A 26866-nucleotide genomic window follows, 5' to 3' on the forward strand; every position below is an offset into this window, starting at 1 on the left:
TCACAAAAAAATTCTCTAGGTGGCATTTCGTCATATAAACATAATATAATAAATAAAATAAATTAAAAAAAGTAACAAATAATTAAACATGAGTAAATAAAACAAATATTAAAAAATAAATAAAAAAATAAACACCACATCTGAACTACTTATATTCTCAGGTCTAATTCCCCATTCATCCTCAGGTGCAGGCTATCTCAGCAGACAAAACTCACAAGTTCTTCTCTGAGCTGATGCGGAGAACCAAGAGGAGGCTTTTTGATCTCAATGAAATCTAAACTCAGGATGCCGTTACACTCCATCTATTTTTAATGGATTTCTGTGGAACAGGGAGGAAGAGGTCATCTCTGCGTTTCCATTACAAAGGAGAGAAAGATTCATATTGAAAGCAACACTCCCACAGTCTCACTATTTAAAGGACGGCATTTATTTTGAGCCACTGGCAGGGCATAAAACGAGGCACACACCTTGTTCAAAGAGTAGGAAACCTAATATATATTAAGCTACATCATGTATCTTTATATGAATACTGCAGTCGTGTTTTTCTTTGAAGCACGTTACTTCCATTTTCCTGTTTAGTTACAAGCTTGTTAAATTAAGATAAATTCTAAGAAGTTCGTAAGAATGTTCTGACTGAAAAACACCTCAAAGCCTGTCTTTTGTGTTACCTTTACCATAGTTATCATAATAAGCAATCAGACAATTTTTGTGGCGACAGACTTGACGGAAGTTTTTAATGAACCGTGTCAAGTTAAAATAGTTGCAGTGGTCTTTCCTATTCAGCTGCGCTCTGTCTTTCTTGCGCTCTCTTGAGTGAATGCGTCCTGTATCTGTGCTGCCTCGCTAGTTCTAGCTAGAGTGAACAATATGTAGCTTGTGTTATGTTGCAATGCTTATTTGTGGTCTTAAAGGGTTAGCTTACTCAAAAATGAAAATTATCCCATAATTTACTCACCCTCTCAAGCCATCCTAGGTGTTAATGACTTTCTTCTTTCAGCCAAACACAATCGGAGTTATATTAAAAAATATCCTGGCTCTTCCAAGCTTTATAATGGGAGTGAATGGTACCATGGATTTTGAAGCCCAAAAAAGCACATCCATCCATCATAAAGCGCAGAGAATATAGCAAAACAAAACACTGGTCACGAATTAGAGAATTTTTAAAGAGAAATGTCAGATATCGATATAAGAGAAGAGGAGCTTGACTTTGCTGCCCAGCCCTATTTGTTCGAGAGAGGCGTTACTCTCACCTAAGCTGACGCTACTCCTACATCCTGCATCATACGTTGGGTCAGAGGTCACTCTTCCGGGCGAACTAGATTCGCGTACGGCCATTGCTAGAAGCCAGTGATTATAGTTTATAAAAATGCATAATTGACAATGTGTGACATTGTTTACAAACTGTTTCATTGACGTCTTTCTGCGGTTGAAACACGAGTGATTACATGAGACATGATACGGATTTTGGCAAGTTGTACGGTATATTTTAATGTTCATTCATGTTTATTTTGCGTTGTAACTGGTATTAAAGCCGCGGAGACGATCAGTTCACGTGCGCTCCACGCTGCTGCTTGTCTTGAACTGAGGCGCTACAGCGATTTGTCACACTACATTAAACAGTGCCAAAAAACGGTTTATTTTTCGTAATAAAATGGACAGAATTGAAAATCTGAGACTTTGTTTCATATCAAAATTAACAAAACTCAAAGCTTATTGTGATATGAGGCATGCTACAATGTTCCATTGATTCTTCAACTGAAAACAGGGTAGACTAATCGGTTTGTCGTAGATATCGATTCGAAAAATGAGAATCGATTAAAATCGAGAAATCGATTTTTTACCCAGCCCTACCAAGTATGGTGGCCCATTTTCACAAATCTGTGCTCTGCATTTCACCCATCAAAGTGCACACACAGCAGTGTACAGAACACACACACACACCCGGAGTGGGCAGCCATTTTTCCTGCGGCGCCCAGGGAGCGATTGGGGGTTAGGTGCCTTGCTCAAGGGCACCTCAATTGTGGGTAATGAGAGTGGAAGAGAGCGCTGTTCATTCACTCCCCTCCGCAACACATTTCCTGCCTGCCGGTACTGATACTCGAACCCGTGGCCTGTGTGGGTAAAACCTACTGTGACAATGGTGTTAAAATGAAAGCAAAGTATGTTGTGTGAAAGCACCTGAGTATGTTGGGGTGGGAGAGTCTGTTCATGAGCTGAACTTCTCGCAGCATGTTGGCACGATTACTGCTTAGCTTGTTCATCTTTAGGGCCATTACCTGGTCCGAAGCTTTGTGACGCACCTAAAACAAAGACAAAGCGAATGAGAAATGTTCTTTTAGTCTTACTCTGAATTTGAACTACCATACCGACAAAATTAAATGAAGTAAGTTCTTATATGCTCTGAATGTTCATCTTAAAGGAATATAAAGAATGCAAAGAATTTTGTTCAGTGCATCTTGGCCCATTGCTTCTCACTGGCTACTATGATTATGGGCATTGGAGAAAGTAATAACCACAACATTAGACCAACAATACCACTTAGATGGGATGCATACATTACCATAGAAGATCATTGTTAAAAATCTTTATTTCACAACCAATATTCTAGCACGAGGTGAAGAATGGAATAGACAAACACTGACTGCATGAATGACTATTGGCCATGTATGGTTGGGGGTTTCTCAATATTTCTAAAATGTGCTTCTGCATATCCGTTTTCCTAGTTTCCTTTTTGTGCTTTCATCGTACTGACCAATAAAAAGACAAATATCAACCACAGGATATCCTCGTTAGTGCAAAAAAAAGAAAAAAAATATTTTTTTTATATGTCTGTAAAACGCTGACTTCCTCAAAATGCATGCAGAGATGGAAAGACAAAACACAGCTGAAGGATTACTCAAAATTAAGTGCTAGGGAACCAAAACATTGAATTCTGTGTTAACTTCTGTGAATGTTGTACACATAGCAACATTTTATGAGCATGTCCTTTTACTTTAAATGCATGGTGCTGACTGTACTGCAGTCTGTAACCAATCACACTTCTGGGATCAGCAGCCTAGGAAGAGCCCGTTTCGTGTGGCCACCTACAGTGAGAGCCGCCTGTCAGACATGGACCCAGATGCCTTCTCTACGGCACCCAAACTCTCAATCTGTTCTGCTAATATCAAGTCACAGCTTGCTGCCCATCATGCAACAAATCCAGTGTCCTAGGAACATTTTTCGGTTCCTCAAACGTAGACGGATTAGCAAATTGAGCAATATGATTATTTAGGGATTCTCCATTGCGCTGTGAGGTTTTAGGATGTTTATCATATGGATACACATTGAAACTCATGTTCAAATAAACTGAAATATGCTATTATTGTATTAGCTTTCCAGACAGGTTCTTGCCGACCCCCATCACAGCTGGTAGTTGGCTCAGCGCATTACTCCTGTCTGTGCCACATGCAGACACCCCCTGCCTGCCATCCTAAAGTCATTTTACTGTGCTTTAAATCTCAGCCACCTGTGTGGGGAAGGGAGGTAATATTCTTAATGGATACAACAAAACACTGACCAGTAATGTCCAGACCTGCAAACTCAGTAGAGGTGAAAAAGGTGACATGTTTACAAACGATATTGTTCTTGTCTGGGGGCATCCTCCCCCAGGATAAATGTTTTGTGATTTTAACATGCAAATGAAGCATTCAGGTTCACTCTGACAAGAAAATAAAGGGAAAAGACAACATTTGCATAAAGTAAAACAACAACAACAACAACAACAACATTTATTGACACTGGGGCAGGGCATTGAAATTTCACAATTGGAATTGACTTCGATTCACAAGCTTGCAATTTGATTTACTTCGATCCATTATTGATTAATTTGGGGCCTATCAAGTACATGGTTAATTTCCTCAAAGAAAAAAAAAAAATCTCTCTCAACTAATGCTGTAAACTATACAGGGAAACCCAGTAGGTGCATCATTATAATATCAAAGGTTAAAGTTAATTGATCTGTAGGCTACTTACATTTAAATTACACAAGGATGTTTTTATAACATTAATACATTTTTAATGACAATTATGTTTCTACTCACTTTTTATATAAACTTTTAAATGGTGGCCATCAAAAAGCGCATTATTCAAACACATTGAAGAACATGCAAAATACAATGAATATGCAATATAGTGAATATATTTAACAAAATGCTCCTTTCTAAGTTAATTTTTCTAGCTGACTTATGCGTTTTTTTAACATTTAATGGCTTTTCAGATGTAAACGTGACGTTGTTTGCAAGCTGTTTTATTGACGCCTTTCCACGGTTGAAACACTGATTGAGCTTGTGACATGATACAGATTTCGGGAAATTGTACTGTATCTTTCAACATACCTTCTGATGTTTATTCATGTTTATTTCGTGTTGTAACTAGTTAAGCGGAAGAGATGATCGGTTCATGTGCAATCTGTCCTGACACTGATTATTTTCTATTTCATAAATAAATAGGATAAGTTAATATTACAAACTGTTTCTTTGCTTTTTTAATTTTTGATTTATTGTCAGTACTGGGCTCACAGTTCACATGTATTGGGTACTTTGTATTGTGTGTGGAATGACCGTGTTCATCTGCCACCACCGAAGACCCAGGAAAAACCCTGCTTTCACTGTTATGACAGAAGAATTGATCTTAGTAATGGGCATCATGATGATGCGCTCTTCTCTCAGGGCTTTTCTGACCTCAAAACTTCATTGAATTATTCACAGTGAATATAAACCCTCAGAGCTTACCATACCACTGATGCTCAGCATCAAGGGTAGTACTCAATGTAGGTCTTAACAACTAAACAATTATACATTACAAACTCTAATCAACACCTAGATGCTTTTTGTTAACAACAAAAACAAAACAATGGCAATTATCTGACTTGACAATGTTCAAAAAAAATGTTATGCAATACTTTAAGCCCAACAGTATTTAAATAGACTTAAAACAGCCAGTTTTACCACACTGACAGCTAGTCAGAAAACGGAATCATTCCCAACGTTCGACCGCTATGTTTCATCTTCACCGTCACCGCAGGGATCAGTACAGTCATCGCTTGATCAGCCCTATACGCTTCATTATTTGCACAAGTTAACTTAGTATTGTAGTCCAATAGCAAGTATTCTATCATCATTACTAAGCTAACAACATTCAATCTTACAAACCAAAAGCTGACATTACAACCTGGATGACAGCTCATCAGCTGAATCACAAGATTAACCTTCTTTTCCTCCTTTAGGGCCTTTTCCACTGAATCTATGTCTATCTTTGAGAAAGGCTACACAACTTTCACCTCCTAAATGTGTAAAAACTAGGAGTTATCAAACACCTGAAAAAACATCTAATAAAACGATTTCATGTTCACTAACGACTATAATTAAGCATGTCAGCATATTCACAGGAAGAAAGAAAGTTGTGCTCTCTTTGTCAACAGAAAAAGTTTTACTCAGCTGTTATTGAGTCAGTATTGTGCACTTCTATAACTATCTGGTTCAGCAGGCAAATCAGACATAAGAAGACTGTAATAATGGACTGTTAGGACAGCTGAAAAGTTAATTGGTGTGCAGCTGCCCAACCTTCAGGACTCGTACATCTTCAGAGTGAAGAAACGGACAGGTAACATCATCAGAGACCCCTCTCACCCAGGCCACAACCTGTGCTTCTCCCCTCAGGCAGATCTCTGTGCACTAGAACATCCAGGCATAAAAACAGTTTTTTCCCCAATGCTATCTCCAGCTTAAACAATTAACACAGCAATTACTACCTTTTTATATAATTCATACCTCAGTACTTGAGAGTGTGAAAATAATTAGATATTATGTAAATACATACATACAGCTGTATATGCAGTACATAATGCACAAATCTATACATAAGTCTTCTGTTCAGATATATACCATTTTATTATTATTATTTTCTTTCTTAGTCTTATTTAAATGTAATGTTCTTCCTATTTGTGTCATATGTATGCATGCATGTACGAAGAGCTTCAGAAAAGAAAAAGAAAATTCCTGAATTGTTTGCGCAATAAAGCTCATTCTGATTCTGATTCAGAACTCAACTCTGCAGGTTGACTTTGGTAAGGGCAAGTGACTAAGAACTGAAATCGAAAAATCATCAGACAACCATCTCACCTTGTAGACCTCTGAAAAAAACCCAGAGCCAATCCACTCGCAGATGAAGTCATCGAGTCGGGTCAGGCAAGAAAAGGCACTGATGAGGGCCCGGTAAGAAGAGGGACACACCCTGTCCAGCGGTGCCAGACCGGTTTCTGCTCCTCCTCCTCCACAATCCTGGTCCTCCAGCCGATCTGGCCGTGTGGGAAACCCAGCAATGGAGTTCCGTTTGCTCCGCTCCATTGCTGCTGGTGCAAAAATGTATCTGGTAGATTATCAATCAACGGTTCACATTTTTGATGGTCCTTTCCAGACCTACAGAGGAATAAACAGATAAGTAAAATATTGTTAATAACAGCACGTTGGCTATGTCCCATTATATTGCCCATTCTTATTACAACCGAATATGTTTTGTTTACTCAAACAGAAGCAATCTGTAGTGAAGGAAACCAGAAACCCAACATGAGCAGTAGACTGAAGAGTAGATTATGAAAAAGCTTGATCTTGATCTGCATTACAAAAATATTCTTTTTCTATTTGAAATACAAAATGAAACAGAAGATATTTTCTTCTGTGTTGTGATGTACATTGAAGTAAAACAGATTATTGAAAATGTAGGATGGAAACTTGGTTCATTCCATCAGTTGTTGATTGAATGGAGGCAAATCTGAATGTGAATTTGCAGTAGATCGTAAGAAAATTACAGTTTTTAAGTAGACTAAAAGATTGGATAATACGTAACAGAGAAATCAGTAATGTCCCTGGAAGATCGATTTAGGACATTTTTGATTAAAAAATAAGATTTTTTTCCAGGTTGTGTCCGTTGCTTGAGCGGCTGAGAAGGGTCCGCTGTCATTATACTGTACGAGAGCAGCCTCTAGAGGCGAAATAAAAACCATCACTGACGGCTCGTGGAGTTTGTTTTGACACATGAGGCTGCGCTGCACAGAGTGGGACACCAGATGTGGATTTAAAAGGGACAATGAAACAGTATGTATACAGTACTCTATAGTACATGTTTTCATATCATTATAAAGTAAGTAATTTGTTGACTAGATGCTACATTAGTGTAGCCTGACGTCGTCATACTCAGATTCTAGTCAGGATATGAGTCTGATACTACTCCATTGGGCTGTGATTATGGGGCGTGTTTCAACCGAACCAGGAAAGAAAATGCCTCTGCACTCAGTTGGATAGACCTACAACCAATCAGAGCAACGGAGTAAGTGACATGTTCCTTCATCTTTCCGATCGACAAATGATCGCGGTTCTCTGTTCCTCTTTTAAAATTAAAGCGCTGTCATTATGTTCTATAACAGACGCGATGGCGGAATCTACACATCTCAATTCTCCAGCGGCAGTCATCTTTGTTGTAAACAAATTCAACCCAAGCGCTCTTTGGTGACGTTACTGTTGATCATCGTATAAAGCCCACCCTGATCATTTGATTGGTCCGAACAGCTCTGGTTCGAGCATAGTTGCTCCACAACGGATCAAGTCCAGAACGAACTTCCCGACCTCAAATGTTGTGGGCGGTGCTAAGTTCGGCTGGCATCCAGGCTAACATTAGTGGAGAACAGCAGTATATTTGCCATTGAGGCTGAGAGGATGCTAACATTAGTAGTACCTCAAACTAGTAACAAAAACAAACGCAAGTCCGACCCAAATGTTGAATGTTACGATTGTTACCATATATTTGTAAGTAGCCAGTTTGCAAACAAACTTGAAATTGCATACCCCCACCTACTGGACGACACCTAAAATAATGCAAAATAAAGGAACGGGCTTAGGACAGCCGATACCAACCAGTTAAAAAAAAAAAGAAGCTTAATCAGCCCCCATACCGACCCTTGAGGGACATCCCTATCAGCTAAATAGTAAGAACTGTTTTGCACAATTATCTAAGATAATTGTAATACACGTGGAAAATACCATCGGGTAGTAAACACAGCTGGTGAACAATAAAGTAATAACTTTGCATCTTCCAAATTTAAGCATGCACAGCAGACAGATCCCCAGTGCAGATAAAGTGCTGAGTGGCTTACATTTTAAATTCCTTACACTATCCAAACAAACAATGTCCAGTCACTGGCATAAAAAGGAATCACCTAGACTAAATTCTCTGTAAAAGAACACAGAATCAAACCATTCACACTCATTTCCCCTCATTCATCACAAAAAAGAAAAGAAAAAGACATATAACAGAGGACGGATATGGAATAAACTGTCCCTGCAACGTTCCAGATATAAGCTTGGGAATGAAATAGGGAAATAAATAAATAAATAACACGAAACTCTGCCAGGATCTAAACACTGGCTTCCCACTCTCACAGTCGAGTGCCACACCCCAGTAAAAAGCCACTTTAAAAGGACCAAAACATTTACGCAGGCCCTAGGCCGCTCAACAGCTGTCTCTACTCACTACATTGTGATAAATCAACTCAGTTCATTTCTGTAGATTCCTCCTGTGATTTTCAAATGAAGGAGCCAATCATATGGCTAACCTTCAATAATAATTAAGGTGGGCTGTCCCTCTGTTTTTGTTTCCATAAACATTCACTTAATTATGTGATTAACTGTAGAAAGCAACCAAAACTACAGTGTGTTCAGAGCTGGAGTATGTAAGAAGGACTGGACCACTAAAGACAAGCCCTAAAACAGCTGTTTTCATCATGATTCCAGTGGCAACTTTCCACAGAGCTCATTTCAAACTTGACCTTCAGTTGGGAAAGCCTTAAGGGAAGCAAACACTCAATGTTCAACTTACTGCATGATTTGACCTATATACCAATCTCTTATTTCCAAAAATAACCCTCTCAGCCGGGAAATAAGCATGCCATGGGGTCAAAAATTATGCACTAGGCTACTACAAAGGGGTTCCACCAAAACAACAACAGTAAGCTAACTAAACATTGCACAACAAGACCTCAATTTGATCTAGCACTACTCTAGTAGCCTATCTGACTCATGATCTCTAGCAGCCAAAAAGACACACAAATTCCAAAAGAGGTTGTAATGCCTTCACAATCTACACTACAGGTTCCAGGTATTTTAAACGACATGATTAGACAGAGCGACCTCGCTGATGGCGTGAACAACAGCATGTCTGAGCTTCCAAAGATTAGAAATAAGAAATGAGAAGGACTTGACCATGTTGTACAGACATTTTTCAGCTCATATCACACATTTTGTGCATTCATTTGACATACCTAACCACTGTTGAAAACAGTAAGGCGGTGTTTTTCACGAATCATCTTAACGCCTCAAAATCTGCTCAATGTTGCTAAGAAGTGCTTAGACGTAAATAGGCCTATTAACGAGCATACTTAAGACACTTTACAGGTCTAAACACATAATTCACTTCACAGGGCCAATATATAAAATTACATTAACAAATTATTAACAACTGAACGATTTTGTTGAATTATTACAAACCATTCCCATCATTTAATAAACAAGAACACATAGTCTACGTTAAGGAAACTATGGCAACGTTTCCTAGCAATCAGGGTGAATTTGCAAACTGCTTTACACACTAATTGCGCGTGGGTAGTTACTAGAGAAGCAGAAGAAAGCGGACTCAAAAACAACTCGGAAGTGCAAGTGTTGCAATCCGAGATCGCATAATTGATGCTGAGTTGCTGACCGAAAGTGAACTCTGTTTCTGCAGAACAATAAGCGCCAGAATACCGCTGAGAATAGTGATCAGGTGCAACTGCATTGCTGTCATTAAACTGTTACATGTGGACACCAAAGCGCTTTTTAATTGTTTACTGATACACGCGCGTGGGTATCACGTTCAACGTCAAGTTAACGTACTTTAAAACCAAGAGGAAATATCGTACACAAAGTTAATTGTCTTACCTGGTCATCAGGCTTGAAAGTGAAGCAAAGATATTCGAAAGGCCTCACTTAGTCCCATTGCATTTTGCAATAGCAAACAAGGGCCATACATTACAATCCATTAACATGGAGATATAATTGACTGTTTTGACCAAGCGTCGGCTAGGCTATATTAAGAATTAAACAACACAAGCTCTGTGTGAGCGTCTTAAAACTTAATCTACCGCAACTATAATAAACTTTCCTACAGAAACACAATTTTCAACGTGCACAAGTAGATAACTGCGTATGTTTCGTCGTTCTGTCCACAAACATGAAGCGGTCAAGAGAAAATAAATAAAGTGCGAGCTCTTTCTATGGAGTCCTTCTTTCAATATCCTGTCAGGCTCTTCAAATCGGTTTCTATATTCCTAACTAATTTAACAAGCAGTGAATCGCCAAATACGTAATTCCACGTAGGGTGAGTTAAAATACAATGAAGTATATTCAAGAGACAGCCACTTCCATAACAGTTGCCTCTCCCCACGGACCAAACTTACGTTTTCATTTGATGGAGATGGACGTCAACGTCGGCCATAGAGATACAAGAGACTTCTTAAACGGTATTATTTTGAACCAATCACTGGGGAGGCAGATACCACTGTGGGCGGGTATTTCGATTGATTGACTCGTCTTTCCGCGAATCAAAATGTTTACTCAAGGTACAGTTGTCCAATGATAGGCTTGATTCTATGGCATAATAAAATACAAATGTAGATTCAAATTAGTAATGGTTATTAGGCCGTTCTTAAAATCTCTGTGTGTTTTAAAATGCAGTCCATTGTATTATGGGGTAATTATGTATTATTGTATTATAAACAATTGTGGGGAAATGCATTGACAACATTTTAAGTAGGCTATTTATTCCGTTAGGAATTCTAAAATTACTAACCCACTGTGGGTAAATTGCTATGTAGCCTATATAGGATTAATGTAATGATGCCCACTTATATTTTATCACAGCTGTGCCTTCCATTAAAGCTGTATTCCAAATGGATTATGGCGCCATCTTTTGGCAGAGAAAACATTCTTCAAGGTAAAACAATATGATTCATGTAGCCTAATAGTTGTCAATTACTAGGCTACTACTACTACTACTACTAATAATAATAATAATACTAATAATAATAATATCCCTTTATATAAAGTGTTGCTACAGTAGGCTACACTTGTGGGCCTACGTCTGTTTTAAAATACCTGCATGTAGCAATCTGCAATTCATTTCTTACACTGTTGACCCCACACCACTTAAAAACCTGTCCCTAACATCTAATATTATACACTTATTCCACCTCAATAGCAGCAAAGTCTTTTGATACAAACAAACACAATAATTTATTTATTAGGATATAGTAGGCTACTATAAATACTAGTTAAGACACCTAATATAAAGAGGGACCAAAATGACAACAACAATAAGAAGACTAATATTGGGAGAGTTTGCGGTTTAGTTGGTAGGCTCAACTGGCTTATCTGAAAATACAGTATTCAACTGCCATTGAGTGATATCAAACATAGTTTTTAACAGTTTTAAACATTTAACAGCAGAAAATGTTGTTAATAGTATAGACTGATACAGTGTTGTTTTCATGTTTTTAGGCAACGCTGGAAAATACAAGACTAAAATCTAATTCAAACTAGTTGCGTGATGAAACCTTCCAAATGTCCAAATTCAATGGCCTAAATCTGTACGTCCCTACCCCTCGGGGCAATGGGGTTAATCTAGTCAGTCGGTCAAGAGCTTATTAGGCTACTACCAGTCTGATGATTATGTCACTAACCCAACACCGACTCTGCTGTCTGTAAAGGACATTGCGCGGTTAATGACAAGATACAAGGATAACAAGAATGAGAAACTTAATACTTACAGGTATGAACGCCTAGTAATTGGAAACCATGTTCGCCAACATAAAACTGCAACATACTAATCTTATTAACACGACTGAATGACACGTATTGCCTAACTGTATGTCACTGCATTTATTTATATTTTTTGTGATAGCGTTTCTTTCGGTCATTGCTGTGGTGTCAGGATACGTGGAGGAACTCGATGACAAGTAGGCTATAAGTGCTTCACACTGTAAAGGAACTGATTGTGCTTTAGTAGTGTAGGTGTTGTCAATGCAGCGTAGTTATTTTTGTTGCATGCAACGTACTGAGATCTTGAGAAATGCCACTTAATGATTTTGCGTAATAACAGATACTATATAATTGTATATGTGACTATCTATCTAGCTAGACTATTTATATTAATAATATACATACAGACAGATAGACAGACAGACAGATAGATAGATAGAATTGTTTATAATTGTGTCTGTCTATCTATTTAGCTATAGCCTGCTATTTCTATTAATAATATACATACATACAAACAGACACAGACAGATGAACATATATATATATATATATATATATATATGAATGTTTGATTGAATGCATTAAACAGTTCACATTTACAGGTTTAAGGAATACCGACAGAATGAACTCTGGCTGGTGGAGGTGAGAGTACAGTGCAGTCTAATTTATGCAATTTTATGCTGTGTGTTTTGCAAATTTCTAACATGCCAACTGTGTGATATCATGAAGGTTTTTTTTTAAATGAATTTTTATTGCAGTTTTATGCTCCATGGTGCGCATACTGTCACACATTTGAGCCAATATGGTATGAAGTCGGTGCAGAGCTGAAGAGTCTGGGCTCTCCTGTTAATGTCGGCAAGATTGATACCACAGAGCACAAAAGTGGGTTCCATTCATGTGTGTGCAAAAGTGTGTATGTTGGAAAGCTTTGGTTACACTGAATGCAAACCTAAAATTATTTTTAAGATTACCAAGAACTGCATTTATGCCATACCCCCCTTAGGATCCTTAGATGAAAGCTATGCTGTAGCTTGGTTTGAGATGACAGTAATGGTAATGCCACACCAGGCCATTGCTTAGCAACCAATTAGTATGCTACTTAAACGGCAGGATTGGCTTACCTGCTGTTTAATGGGATTAGTTAAGCAGGCCTCATGCGCTCATGAGACTCAGTTCGTTGAACTGTATACATAGTCTGTATTGAGTCTGTATCTTGTTAACCAGATGGCCATATGGCATAAGTTGCATTTCAGCAATCCTTTTAGTTTCTTGGAATTAGGTTGTTCATTGTATTCCGACTTAATAATCTTCGTCTTATTAAGTTCAAGCATAAGCTTTCTAGATAAATAAAATGTAGCCCATGTCTTTTGTTTTACCCCCCACCATTGGTAAACCCTGTTATTAATTAGATTAGATTAGATTAGTGTTTTAAAAAATCCAAGCGAATTAACAATAATTGTGATCTACTAATGATATAGCTAACAATGAACTAATGACAATCTTCTAAGTATGAGTACTACCATTATTATCTCTATATATTCTGAAATGCTTCTCCACTGATGTATAAATAATAATAATAATAATAATTCTTGCAAATAAAACACAAAAGCTTGATCTCTTGTGTCTTTAGGTATTGCTTCAGAGTTTAATATTCGTGGATATCCAACCATAAAACTGTGAGTTAATGCCTACTTGTTATCATACATACAGTAAATGATTGTTCATGCTGTATTTGATTCTTTTTATTTGTTTTGTTCTCTTAAAAAGGTTTAAAGGGGATCTGTCCTTTGACTACAAAGGGCCAAGAACAAAGGATGCTATTATTGAATTTACCAATAGAGTTTCAGGGTAATTCTAGAGTAAATCTCACCATAATGTATTGTGTCTTTCGTGTTCTGCACTGACCTTAGTCTTATGTCAGTTAGTTGTAATTCTCTTCATGCAATCCCCTTGTCCTTTTTTATTCAATCTAGTCCTGTGGTAAGAACACTCTCTAGTGTTCAGTTGTTCCAGCATGTTATGAGTCGTCATGATGTTATCTTCGTTTACGTTGGAGGGGAGTCGCTTCTTAAGGTAAGAAGCTGTCATACAGTCTGTCATACAGGAATTATGTACAATGATTGACTGAATTACATTGGAATAGGAATGAAATGCAAATTAATGAACAGTAGAGCATGAGTTCACAACTACTATTAGATTATATTTTATTATTGTTTTATAAATAAACTGTGTGAATATATTTATTGGCAAGTCATGCAAAGTCATTCAGGAATGGATCATATTCGACTGCTAGTGAAATATAATTCAAGGTTTTTTTGTTTGTTTGTTTGTTTGTTTTTTACAGAGGAAATACTATAAAGCTGCAACTCAGTATATTGTCCACACTTATTTTTTCTCTGCATCTAAGGAAATCCTTCCAAAGGTAAAAGTTTCACTTTTCAGAGAAAATCCCTCAGTAAAATAATCCAATATTTTCAACTTCTTAGAAAATAAACCAAATCGATCCATTATTGATTTTCTCCATAGGCAGTCACTCTGCAGGATGTTCCCGTTGTTGCTGTGTTCAAAGATGGCACGTACTACCTCTATAATGGTAAGATGTACTACTTGCAGTGCATCACTTTACCAAGCGAATATCTGAAACTAACAGGATCTGTAAGCAGCGAAATCTCATAGTCTCTCAGCGTCTGAGTTCAAGGCTGTTTCCTCTCATCGCCTCTCGAAGGGTGCCGTTCCACTGGGGCAGAGTGGGGAGGTGGTAGTGAAATGCCAGGGCATCGAGGCAGAGTGTCACTAGGAAAGGGCACCAATAATGGGAATTAGGCAGGCGTGAAGAACGATGCAGCACCCTCAAAACAAACACTAGCCCATGACAGCCGTTTATCCTCAGGGTGTTGATCTGCTGGACTTCCCCATTGTTGAAGAAGGTCTTTTGGAGCCAGAAGTTTAGCAGGAAAGGATCAGCACACTGAACCTGGACCCAGAACGCGGCGCTGTCAGACGAGTCCTCTACGATATGAATAGTTAACACATCCATGGAGCAAGGTTAAAGACAAGGTGTAGAATGTAGATTCTGCAGCAGATATTATATATTAACATCTTCTTGATTGCCTAAAAAGAAATACAGATTTGGTCAGAATTTTATTTTTAAATTAATGCTAAAATTAATTACTTTATTTTTTCAATTGAGCATATAGGATCAAATTACAGCCCACACTTGTCTTATCGCTGCTAAAAAACAACTTGGAAGTCAGTCCTTATGAATCGCTTACCTGACATTATTTACATTATTAAATGGCCTCTTTTCATAACATAGTTCAGATGGTAATCCTCCTAATAAAAACAGAAGCATAAACAGACAATAAAAGGTGAAAAAAGTTCACAAAAATGTTACATAAATATTACAGGTCACAGCACACCAATATATCTGATATGAAAGCACATTTACATTTTCTTTATTGCTGGAATTCAGGTTACTTTATTAACACAAAAGTATTTATTTTGTTATAAGTACTTACCACAGGTTCTTGCATGTATATAAGAAACAAGTGAAAAGATTTTCGTGAAGACATTATAAATATAGCAATGGTTTCTTACCATTATATTCCAAATTATGAGAATACAGAGACAGTAAAGTGTTCCAGCTCTCCTCTGTCATGTGGCTTATTCTGAACATTTCGTCTGGGCTATCATCCAGTTCGCACCCTTTAAGTCAACAGCTTGACTGTGTGCAAGTAACGTATTTTGCATAATTTAACGCACAGTTAGTGGACAGAAACACTTTGATAATAAAATGAAAGATCATTTGTTTCTTATGATTAAACATTTTTGTGTGTTTAACTTTGCATATTGTTTGCACAGACCTTTAATAAGTGTAGAGCTACATTTACATGAACACATTAAATGTAGCCTACATGAAGTAATAAAAAGTTTAATCTCTCTTGTTTTATCATTTCTATAGAATTTCTTGATGGTGATCTGTCTTCCTGGATAAATCGAGAACGTTTTCCCTCTTACTTCCAAATCGATAGTTTCAGTCTGTACCAGATGGGAGAACAAAGTAAGCCTGTCTTTCTATATGAACATTTATAGTATTTCTTTTATTTGTCTTGTTTCCTAATAACCTATTCAAGTTTACAAAGTGCAGTATCATTAATTAACACCATTTCTATGTTTTTGCCACTAGGTGATAAAACAAAACTGCTAGATGACTTTCTGCCCAGATACAATATTTATGTGTGAAAACGATGCTTTGACATATTGTGATTATGTGAACTTCCCATGCCTACATAATTTGTTGTGACGCTGTTCATTTCTCACACTTTCCTCAAAGGTAAACTTGTGGCATTGGCAGTAGTAGATGAGAAAAATCCATCTGAAGAAAGCATTCGGTAAGTAACATTAGAAAATGTGCACGGAAGACATCAAAACCATGACAATAGCCAGTTTTCCCCTCCATTATTTCTCTTTAGTTACAAAACTCTGATGGAAAGGCTGTCTACTGAATACAGAGATCATTATAAAAGGTAGGTAGCAAATTTATATGAACTATAAAAACAGCACCTGACATCTGAGTTTATCAAAGTATTTGTTAACAAAGGCCATATTGTTTTTTTTCTTCTCCTAGCGATTACCAGTTTGGTTATATGGATGGTAATGAATATATCAATGGTTTAATTATGGGGTGAGTTAAATTGGACGCAGATTTCAGCAGGTGCAAAGTGCAAGAACTGTATTTAAAGCCACTGACATAGATGTATATTATATATATATTACAGAGATATGACAGAATAGCAGAATATTACCTGCCATTCTGTGCTCATATATTTTTGTATAATCACCACTAATATGTTTCTTCTTCTCAGAGAAGTTGCAATCCCCTCCATAATTGTGCTGAATATGACCATTGATGGATACTGTCTACCAGAAAGTAAGATTGAGACCATTGAGGATTTACTTCGCTTTCTCAACAGCGTTCTGGATGGCAGCACTTCGGTATGAGGCGCGAATGTGTTTTCTTCTCCATCTTTTCTGTCATATAACTTCCTTCTTGCGAAATACAATGGGCCTTTTCTAATAAAATTCCATTTACCTTAACCAGCTACTCGGAGGAAATGGGTTTTTGCAGGGCACTAAGAGAGTTTTCTTTAAAGCGAAGTCTACTGTGGTGGTAAGTCTGACAACACTTATTATTTTAGCAGAAGGGTAGATTTACTCTTATTACATTTTCCCCCAAATATTTACCAAACGCTTATCACACCAAAACCAAAGCACACGGCTGATCACATCCTCATCAAATATTTACTTGAGGCTAATATTTTGGTTACTGTTGTCCCAGTAACTAATATAAATCTCCTCGATCTCAGACAATGTTCCAGACAGCTCCGATCTTCTCCTGTTTTGTGTGTGGACTGCCTGTGGGCATAGTTGTAATGGTTATCTGGGCTACATGTACTGCTGTACCAGCAAATGATGAAAAACCTGAGGAAGGAGCTACAGCCAGTCCTGCTTTGGATGCACACGGGAAGAAGGCAACAGAATTGCAGCCTGGCAGCACAGAAAAAACCTCTGAAGCAAAGAAAGAGGATTAACATGGACTGTTTATTGAGGATCATGTTAATCTGTAACATCATAGTATGTCATACTGCTTTCCCGATTATTATAAATTGTTTTCCCAGTCTGCATGTTGATATTGTGGTTGGTTTCTTTATCAAATAAACTTCAAATAACTTAATCAAATTAATTTATTTTATTAAGCTTCCATCATGTGAAACAAGACTATATTATTTTAAATCAAATGAATAAAGCACATAGGCTATATGGCCATATGTATGCTGTCAACAAGTTGTGTTCAAATTCATTTGAACATTCTACTGTAGGCCTACCATGTTGGAGGTCCCTGGGTATTTTTTTCTTTTCTTTTTGTTTTTAAAAGGCCAAGTAGGAGTATGAAAGAGTTCTCAACCCATATTATTGTGACCTGTGTCTGCTTCGATTACATGTGGCTAAATTACATGAGATTATTCATAACTATAAAACTAGCCTATACTTTATATTAGTATAGCAATTTAATCAGTAAATCAAAACGACATGATTACCGGAAATATATAAAACCACGCAATGTGATATTACGACGCCATCTATCGACCATATTAAAAATTGTAAATGCCGAAAGTGATAGTTGTAGGCTACTATAGTTTGGAAGATGGAAAAAAAGCGACTTGCCTTATAACACTGACACAGTTCTGTCATGGAAGAATTTAATGGAGGAAACTTAACCCTAAAACCTAAAAAGTGACACTGAAATGGCTTGAAAGCATATGGATTCTTCAAATAGCCTATGTCTGCTTCAAAACAAATGAGAAAACATCACCACAAACGTACGTCCCAGCAAGCGGTAAATTTCCTTCACCTCAAAGTGGATTAATGGATTATCTCGCTTCTCGTGTCACAGGATGAGTAAAAGGCGTTAACAGTGACTTGACATGCTGTGAACACTCAACAGTTACCGCAGAACGCTGCAACTTTCTCTGGAAACAGCGGATCAAACTTGTAATGACGGATTCTGCAAACGGAAGTTTATTTGACACCTTTCTTTATGATATTTCCGTTATGGCACTTAGCGCGGATGTAGTTTTAAATATTAGCGAGAGATGATATTGACATTACAAATAAATGCGGAAGATATTTTGTTTTGCGTGGGTGTATGAAGCTTTAGTTTAGACGCAACACTATTATGGAGTTAAAAGCATGTTTTCTCAACGAAATCTGAACGTTTCCTACTCGCTACATAAATACCATAGACACTTGGGTTTTTGCCTGAAAGGGAAATAATATCTCCAGCTCTACATGTGAATTAAGTTGGAGTAATAACAATTTTTGGGCGCTTTGGAGGAGGAGCTTTCAAAAAGAAAAGCACCACATCTGTTTCTTGTATCATGGACATGGAGAACATGCAGATGTCTGCAGTTCTGCTCTGTGTCTTGGCTGTGGGACTTGCTTTCTGTGGAATTTCGTCTGCCTCAGACAGATATGTGTCTTTGAATGAACGCCAAACAGACAATACCACCTTGTCAGCACACCTTCACCCCAAGCTATACTTTGATCTGACAGAGGTGCGTTTCATGAAAAAGAGGGCCACCACCACGCATAGACACATATTTAAAGTGATTCAAAATGCTGTTTCTGTTATGTTATCCAATGCAGCTGTTTACCAGCCTCCAGTGAACCACGAGGATTTCGGCAAGAAATGGAATGAGATTTATGGCAACAATTTGCCACCTCTTGCGCTGTACTGTCTACTTCAACCTGAGGATGCTGCCGCCTCTCAGTTTTTGATTGAGTACATGGACAGAATGGTGGAGTATCCAGATTGGATGGTGTCCAGTGCCCCAAATGATGAGGTTCCGATTGCCCACTCCCTCACTGGTTTTGCCACAGCGTATGATTTCATTTACACCTTTCTTGACACCCGGAGAAGATTGCGATATCTCAAGAAAATACGATCCGTTACCGAGGAGCTTTTTGAGCTCTCCAAGCACAGAGGATGGGGAAAACAGTTTCTACAGAACCACCAGACAACTAATATACTAGCCATTCTCATTGGCGCTCTTGTGGCAGGGGAACATAATGACCCAGAGACAATGATATGGAAGCAAATATCAGTGAACTACATGGAAAAGACCATGTTCCTTCTCAGCCACATTGTCGATGGATCTCTCGATGAGGGTGTTGCATATGGTAGCTACACAGCAAAATCCATCACTCAGTATGTTTACTTAGCGTTGCGTCATTTTCAGATAGACAACACGCAGAACAACTGGCTCAGAGCTCACTTCATGTTTTACTTCGCTACTCTGCTTCCTGGATTTCAACGAACGGTTGGCATTGCAGACTCCAATTACAACTGGTTCTATGGGCCTGAAAGCCAGCTTGTATTTCTGGATGCATACGTGCTCCGAAATGGCTCGGGAAACTGGCTGGCAGAGCAGATTAGGAAGCATCGTCCTAAAGATGGACCCATGATGCAATCAGCAGCCCAACGCTGGGCTACTTTGCATACTGAGTACATATGGTATGACTCCGAGTTAAATTCATCGCCTCCACCTGACTTTAACAAAGCAACCATGCACGTTTTCTCCAACTGGGGTGTAGTGACGTATGGGGCAGGGTTACCTCAAGCTCAGGGTAATACCTTTGTGTCATTTAAATCTGGAAAATTAGGAGGGCGAGCGGTGTACGATATTGTCCATGCCCAACCTTATTCTTGGGTAGAAGGCTGGACGAACTTCAACCCAGGGCATGAACACCCTGATCAAAACTCCTTCACCTTTGCACCAAATGGACAGATGTTTGTCTCTGAAGCCTTGTATGGTCCTAAATACAGCTATCTTAACAATGTGCTGGTATTTGCCCCCTCACCCACCAGTCAGTGTAATCAGCCATGGGAAGGACAGTTGGGGGAATGTTCAAAGTGGCTACGATGGGGAGAAAAGGAAGTTGGGGAAACCGCCGGGGAGGTCATCGCAGCTTCGTCGCATGAGGACATGTTGTTTGTGAGTGGAGAGTCTGCTTCAGCCTATTCATCCGCCATGAAGCTAAAGAGTGTGTATCGGGCACTTGTGCTTCTTAACTCTCAAACATTATTCGTGCTGGACCACATTGAGAAACACGAGCACTCCCCTCTCAGTTCCCTCAGTGCGTTTTTTCACAACCTAGACATTGATTTCAGATACGTTCCTCACAGATCGTTTGGAAAATACAATGGGGCTCTGATGGATGTGTGGGATGCACATTACAAAATGTTTTGGCTGGACATGCAAGGATTCAGCCCCGTTGCCAGGATACAAGAGGCAGAACAGGCTGCGGAATTCAAAAAGAGATGGACGCAGTTCTTAAACGTGACCTTTCCCATGGAGAACCCTGTCGCCAGAGTTGCTTACTTGATGTATGGCCCATACGTCAAGGTCTCGGACTGTAGATTCATAGACAAGAGTAAAAATGGAGTAAAGATATCAGTAACTCTTAATGACACTGAGACTGTTGTGTCAGTTGTAACAAATTACAAAGACATTGAGGCTAGACACAGTTACTTGGGCTTTGCGGGCTTTGCTAAAACAGAAGACAATCAAAGAATAGTTCAGTTTGGCCAGGGAATTCAAACTTTGCCAAGTCAAGTCACAAAAGATTTTGTGTTTGACTTTGGATTGGCAGTAAACATCTCTGCGATACTGACTTTATGTTTTGCTTTAGCTTTCATAATAAAAAAGAAGAAATTTCATGTGTCGTTCAAAATGCTAATTCATTGCACTCTGATATGTGTGCTGTTTTTGTGGTTGACTGAACTTTTGTCTGTTTTTTACGTCTGCGAACAGCTCTCGTGCAAAGTCAAATCAAAAGACAGCAGCATATATGATGGAACAGACTCTAGCGTCCCCGACCTCCTCCCCGTCATCACCATCACATCTATGCCGGGCTCTGGCGCAGAGATCCTTCAGCTCCTTTTTGATAACAGCTCTGACTTTGTATACCTCCGGATCCCTTCCACCTACCTGCGGTTCCCCGTGTCTCCTTTCGTCTCTCTGGTGGACGCTTGCGAGTGGTCTGGAGCAGATGCTCAAAATGGACGATTTCGAGTTATTCAGGGATGGTTCCACTCCATAGTCCACAATGTGAAAATGCACCTGCAGAACATTCAGTTGCACCAGAGCAATGACAAAACAGTGAATAATGTCAAAGAGAAAGGTCAAAGAAAGAGAAGAATGCTGCTGTCAGAGCAAACAAGGACAGGAAGCAGCAAGCGTTTGGACATCGGATACATACAAGAGCTCAGGCAGCACCTATTAAAGTACCCAAATGCCCGGCCGGTGCTGAGCATGGGCAGTGGTGGCTGGTTCTTAAAGCTGCCATATCTTCAAGAGGTCATAGGTCGCTCACTTCACTCAGTTCATGTGGTCAGAGACCCACGTGCATGGATTTATCTAATGCTCTACAGCAGTAAGCCAAGCCTGTACTTGCGTAAGAATATTAAAAGGCACATCGCCAACATTTTTAAACAGAACATTGATGGTGTGGATCAGGGCTGTTCTACAGTGAACTCACAGTTTCTTCCTTTAAAGAAGATCCTCTCCCAGCCAGATCCCAACCCTGTACAGCTGCTAGCTCAGCTATGGCTGGCTCACAATTCAGCAGGGCTCAAGGTGAGCGCAAGCCTCCCTACACACACTTACTTAATAGTCAAATTCGAGGACGTTGTATATTTTCCTGAAAAGACGGCGAGAACGATACATAACTTTATTGGAATACCAATTGCACCAGCTGCATTAAACCAGCTGACATTTGCCACGTCCACAAATTTGTATAATCTGATATATGAAGGAGATATATCACCTGCCAAAATCAACATGTGGAAGACAAAAATGGCCACAGATGAGATTAAACTCATTGAGGATACATGTTGGCCTGTGATGGAGAAGCTGGGTTATAAAAGACATACAGTCAGTCATTCTTTTTTGTAAATGTTTTTGCCTTTATCATATTGCTTTTGCAAACAGTTCATCATATGCCCAATTGTTTTGTGCACTGATTTATTTATCCTGATATTTAAGCAATGTTTATATAGGTAAATCATACAGACAAAGCTGAGTTTAGACTGTCTATATCTGCTAAAGAACAAAAAGTGATTGCTCAACACTTAAGATGAGCAACAGATGCAAATCTTGGATCATAAACACATTTAGTTTGACTTGAAGACAAGATTATGGTATTTCCCACCAGATGGGCGGTTAACAGTATTTTTTCAGTTTATTCAGTTTTGAGACGCATGCTAATGTTAATTATGCTATTTTGAGTGAACAATGTCATTTTCAGTTATTTTTCCACCAAGAAACCTTATTTTTTGCATTTATAAGAGCCAGTTCATGTGTAGGTCTATAGATGTGCAAAAAAAGGTGTTCACTGTGTGACTGTACAATTAAATCACTTTATTGACATGTCACATCAATTGACATCAAATATCTTTTTTTGGGTACTGTATGTGAATATTTATTTCCTGTTGTTTCTTTGCATTCCTATATAAACTATATACTAAACACCAATAGCAAATCTGTCTTACTTTTCTGAAATTATATCAGTTGCTCATGATAAAATCATAAATGGAACATTTAACAACCCAAACAAGTAAAACCACAAAACATCATATTTCTCATAAAAACATATTAAAAACATCATAAAAACATATTTCTCATCTTAATGGTGAAATATTTTAATGCAGTTTTAAGAGACTACTAACACGCAATGTATTAAAAGCCACAATGTAAATGGATTTTCCATGGCACCACATGCATTTGGAGTTTAAGCCTCACTGTGGGATAACTGAAATGGAGGAAAATAATAGCAATTTATGTAATACTTTTAAAACATTTGCAAAGGCTCAACCCAGTCTCTTACTACTGCGTATCTATACCACGAGTTTTCATTTTCATTTGGCGTAGTATTTACACGCCAAAGTCACATTTCGCGTTCATATGGTACGCAAAACCCTCCCGTTAAACTTCTATTGATGTAAAATGCGTATGCATTGCACGCAGAAATGTATTAACGTCATCGTCCCGCCCCTTAATCGTACGAAGATTCACGATTCCATCTCGTGCAGATGCCGAAGGTGCATGCAGAAATACGTGTTATTATTTTATTTATTATTATTTTTTTTATTATTTTTTTTATTTTTTTGTACAGAAACATAACTCATAATCTCTAATGGGGGCGAATGGTCACATAATTTAATCTATTGATTCGTGACTCGGGCACGTTTATTTCGTTATTTTCGTAATACCAGCACGTTTTTTAAACTAATGTATTTTAAATGGGAAGCGTCTTTCGTGATCACAGCACGATTCTTTCTGCCTATCGGGCTGCAGCAGAGAACCTGTTTAATCAACATTAATTCACGAGATTTTATCTTATCATGGACCATGGTTTATGTATTTTTTTTTAATGTTATTTTTTCGATCTTATTGACAGGGAAGCTGGATTGCTTTGCTGTTTATTGATATTTTAAAAATCATATTTTATCAGTAGGAAATCGCGCTGAAGAAGTCTCGTTCCGAACACATCGCGATATTTGGCATCAGTTCACGTGTGCCAGATGTTGGTAAGTAGTAATAAATACGCTGTCCTAACGTGTGTTATAATGTCTTTTCTGTTTGTCGATATTAATAAGATTAGCTCACATTCAGTCACTGCATTATATCTGTCATCGCCACGGAGGCTTTGCGTTTCATTGCTTTCTAATTCTAAACAGGGTGATTAAACACCGTCTGTCACGTGACGTGCTGTTGTATTTGTAGTAGAAGCACAGTAAAAACAACACCATGCTTTTACCACATTAACATTAGTTTTACTGTGATAAGTGTAGTAAAAAGACAGTAATCACAAAACTGACCATGCGTTTACCACACTATTGGTAGTTTTAATGTGATACGTATTGTAAATGTACAGTAACCACAATACTTACCATGCTTTTACTACAGTAACCCTAATTTTACTGTGATAGGTGTGGTAAAAGGACAGTGACCACAAAACTTACCATGCTTTTACCACAGTAACCCTAATTTTACTGTGATAGGTGTGGTAAAAGGACAGTAACCACAACACTTACCACGCTTTTACCACAGTAACCCTAATTTTACTGTGATAGGTGTGGTAAAAGGACAGTAACCACAAAACTTACCATGCTTTAAACCTCAGTAACCTTAGTTTTACTGTGATTGGTGTAGTACAGGGCAGTAATCACAAAACTTGCCATGCTATTCCCCAGAATTGGTAGTTTTAAAGTGATATTTGTTGTAAATGCATATTAAACACAACACTTGCCATGCTTTTAATGCTTTATAATGTAACATCCAATATTTGTAAGGCAGTACTTTGTCCTTTAAATAATCCTATATATTATTAATTATACATAATGATATTTTCTTTTCTTTTTTTTTTCAGATGAAAAGACCAAAAGGGCCCTTCGGACTCAGTCAGCCCCATATTGTTTGAGGACAAGTAAACGGAGGAGACAGAAAGCTGTATAGGTAAATATTTGCAATGTATGTATTGTTTTTAACCCTAAATCAAATAATTTATCAAGCATTTGTTGTTTCTTAAACCTTTTCTCACAAAACCCATAGCCCAATCAGTATGAACATAGTCTGAAGGTCTTAATAACTCAAAAGATTTAACAAGTTGTCAAATTCTTATGATACTCGTACATATTTGTATACTCCTACATAATCCTGCAGCTTTTACTCCTAGTGCTGTCATTGGCTACTGCCTCAATTCCTGTACGCAATTATCGCGATATTTGTAAATCAGTTGAGCCCCTTCTTGGAAAGTAGTCGGATGTCCCACACACTGTCAGAAAGTTGATATTAATTGCATTGTATTTATTACAATTATTACAAATTGGTCCCCGTCTGTTTATGTTCCAATGATACATGATGTCTCTCTACACCTCATAACCTACCTCTGTTTGCAAGAGTGGAAAAGCTTATCTGACATTATCATGTCACATGACATCAGATACTCAATTATTTTGTCGTAATCAGATCAGTTACACTGCCCTACCCGTTTGCATGTAAATCATTTTCATACGATTATTGCTTGCTATTAAAGACATACTTTTATTCATAGAAATGCCCACATATCAGTGAACTTATAACATAAAAATGCTTTTAACATTTAATTATGCAACACTCTTTACAGAAAAATATCCCACAGTTATGGATAAACTCACAACATCATCATCAAGTCCTGTGCCGGGCACATTGGGCGACAAGTGTCCTCCAACGTATTCGATCCGTGGCCAGGTTCTCCACATCTTCCCATGGGACACTGACATTCTTCAGGTCTTTGTGAAACATCTGTCTCCGTGTCTTCCTTGGTCTTCCCTGTCTCCTGCATCCTCCTGGTGGTGTCCTCTTCATCACTGTGTTTGGGTGGTGTTGTTTGGGCATGTGTAGGATGTGTCCAGCGAGGTGAACCCTTTGCTCTGTCTCAGTTTCTGAAAGTCTTCATGTGGAGTCCACTCCTCCTCGTGATCTCTTTGATATATGCAGAACCAATGTTGAAAATAGTGATTTATCTTTTTCCATATTGTTAAAGCATTTTGTTTTCTCTTTCAGCTTCATAAACTGTACTTGATGTCTGCCTAATGCCTTTATAAAAAAGGGTCAGTGCTCATCAGGTGTTTTGCTATTATTGCTATTTGTTATGTTTTGGACATATTCATTGCATAGTTACAATAAAAGTGACCAATAACAACAAGGATATAGAATGAAAGTTGAGAATGTAAAATGTTGTGCTTATATTTTTGCCCGTTTGTTCTTTAAAGCAAAGAAACAAATGTATTTTCACATGACAAAGTTGAATCTCATCTCTTGGTTTGTAAATATATAACTTTATCATAGCAATTTTTTTAACGTTAATGTATGTGTCACTATAATAGATTGCCCCTGTATCTGGATATTTTTAATTAACTGATTTTTATACTTTTGTGCTGTAGTTTTGGCTCTACATTTGTCTTTAAACAGTTTGACATTAAATATTGGAATATGCTTTCAAAATTGTGTCCATTCATTTGTGCTTTTGTTACATTTATTTGAATATAATTGATATACCTTTATACATACATACACTGTAAATGTTAGAAGCACTTTAGAACATGTAATTATCTTTAATTTAAATACTGCAAAACTACCCTGCTGTAGGACATTGCTTAGCAAAAAGTTCCTCTTTCAAATGTATGCATCAGTCTAATCAAAAAAGCAAATTTGTATCATTGATCATGTGAACTCGTTTTTGGATGGTAACTACACAACAGAGTATTTTGTTTTTAAATATGAGTTTTATAATTTAATTAGAAGGAATACATGTTTAACAGCCTAAATATACAATATTTAAGGTATCTATCCCTGCAGGCGGAACCAGAAGAGTTCTGT

The 26866-nt window shown here is 37.9% G+C and overlaps 3 protein-coding genes and 2 long non-coding RNA genes across 8 annotated transcripts in view; 3 read left to right on the forward strand and 2 right to left on the reverse strand.

The window, feature by feature from the left end:
* The window catches only part of tesk2 (testis associated actin remodelling kinase 2), a 29371-nt gene extending 18791 nt beyond the window's left edge, over nt 1-10580 (reverse strand). The window contains exons 1-3 of one of the 3 annotated variants that reach the window (XM_084120026.1): nt 10523-10580; nt 6159-6455; nt 2179-2300 (exon numbers count right to left, since the gene is read on the reverse strand). In XM_084120026.1, coding sequence (XP_083976152.1) covers nt 2179-2300; nt 6159-6383 — 347 coding nt within the window. In that variant the 5' untranslated portion in view covers nt 6384-6455; nt 10523-10580. Of the gene's footprint in view, nt 1-2178; nt 2301-5600; nt 5701-6158; nt 6456-10004 lie in introns of those variants that run through there. The other 2 variants (XM_084120025.1, XM_084120027.1) reach the window with 2 other exon arrangements.
* A 1170-nt stretch (nt 10581-11750) lies between these two features.
* tmx3a (thioredoxin related transmembrane protein 3a) lies at nt 11751-17621 on the forward strand. Of its 2 annotated transcripts, XM_084120129.1 has the most exons (16): nt 11751-11892; nt 12025-12079; nt 12485-12524; nt 12641-12764; nt 13513-13558; nt 13650-13730; nt 13856-13955; nt 14227-14304; nt 14409-14475; nt 15844-15942; nt 16216-16273; nt 16355-16408; nt 16510-16566; nt 16748-16877; nt 16984-17052; nt 17249-17621. In XM_084120129.1, exons 1-16 carry the CDS (start codon nt 11871-11873, stop codon nt 17471-17473), a joined length of 1305 nt encoding a protein of 434 aa, XP_083976255.1. In that variant the 5' UTR covers nt 11751-11870; the 3' UTR covers nt 17474-17621. The 2 variants fall into 2 exon arrangements, with proteins under 2 accessions (XP_083976255.1, XP_083976256.1); XM_084120130.1 differs by lacking the exons at nt 16355-16408; nt 16510-16566.
* On the reverse strand, nt 13824-15564 carry LOC311086921. Its single transcript, XR_014607147.1, has 3 exons — nt 15480-15564; nt 15155-15215; nt 13824-14993 (listed from the first exon to the last, which is right to left on the reverse strand). It is a non-coding gene; the product is annotated as an uncharacterized lncRNA (long non-coding RNA).
* A 434-nt stretch (nt 17622-18055) lies between the features above and the next one.
* Nucleotides 18056-22878, forward strand: dsela (dermatan sulfate epimerase like a). The gene has a single exon (XM_084120128.1). The coding sequence runs from the start codon at nt 18821-18823 to the stop codon at nt 22397-22399; it is 3579 nt and encodes a 1192-aa protein (XP_083976254.1). The 5' UTR covers nt 18056-18820; the 3' UTR covers nt 22400-22878.
* A 460-nt stretch (nt 22879-23338) lies between these two features.
* LOC311086991 lies at nt 23339-26485 on the forward strand. Its single transcript, XR_014607158.1, has 3 exons — nt 23339-24033; nt 24876-24961; nt 25632-26485. It is a non-coding gene; the product is annotated as an uncharacterized lncRNA (long non-coding RNA).
* Nucleotides 26486-26866: the final 381 nt, after the last annotated feature.

The sequence above is a fragment of the Abramis brama genome, assembly GCF_963993115.1.
Source record: "Abramis brama genome assembly, chromosome: 7".
NCBI lineage: Eukaryota > Metazoa > Chordata > Actinopteri > Cypriniformes > Leuciscidae > Abramis > Abramis brama.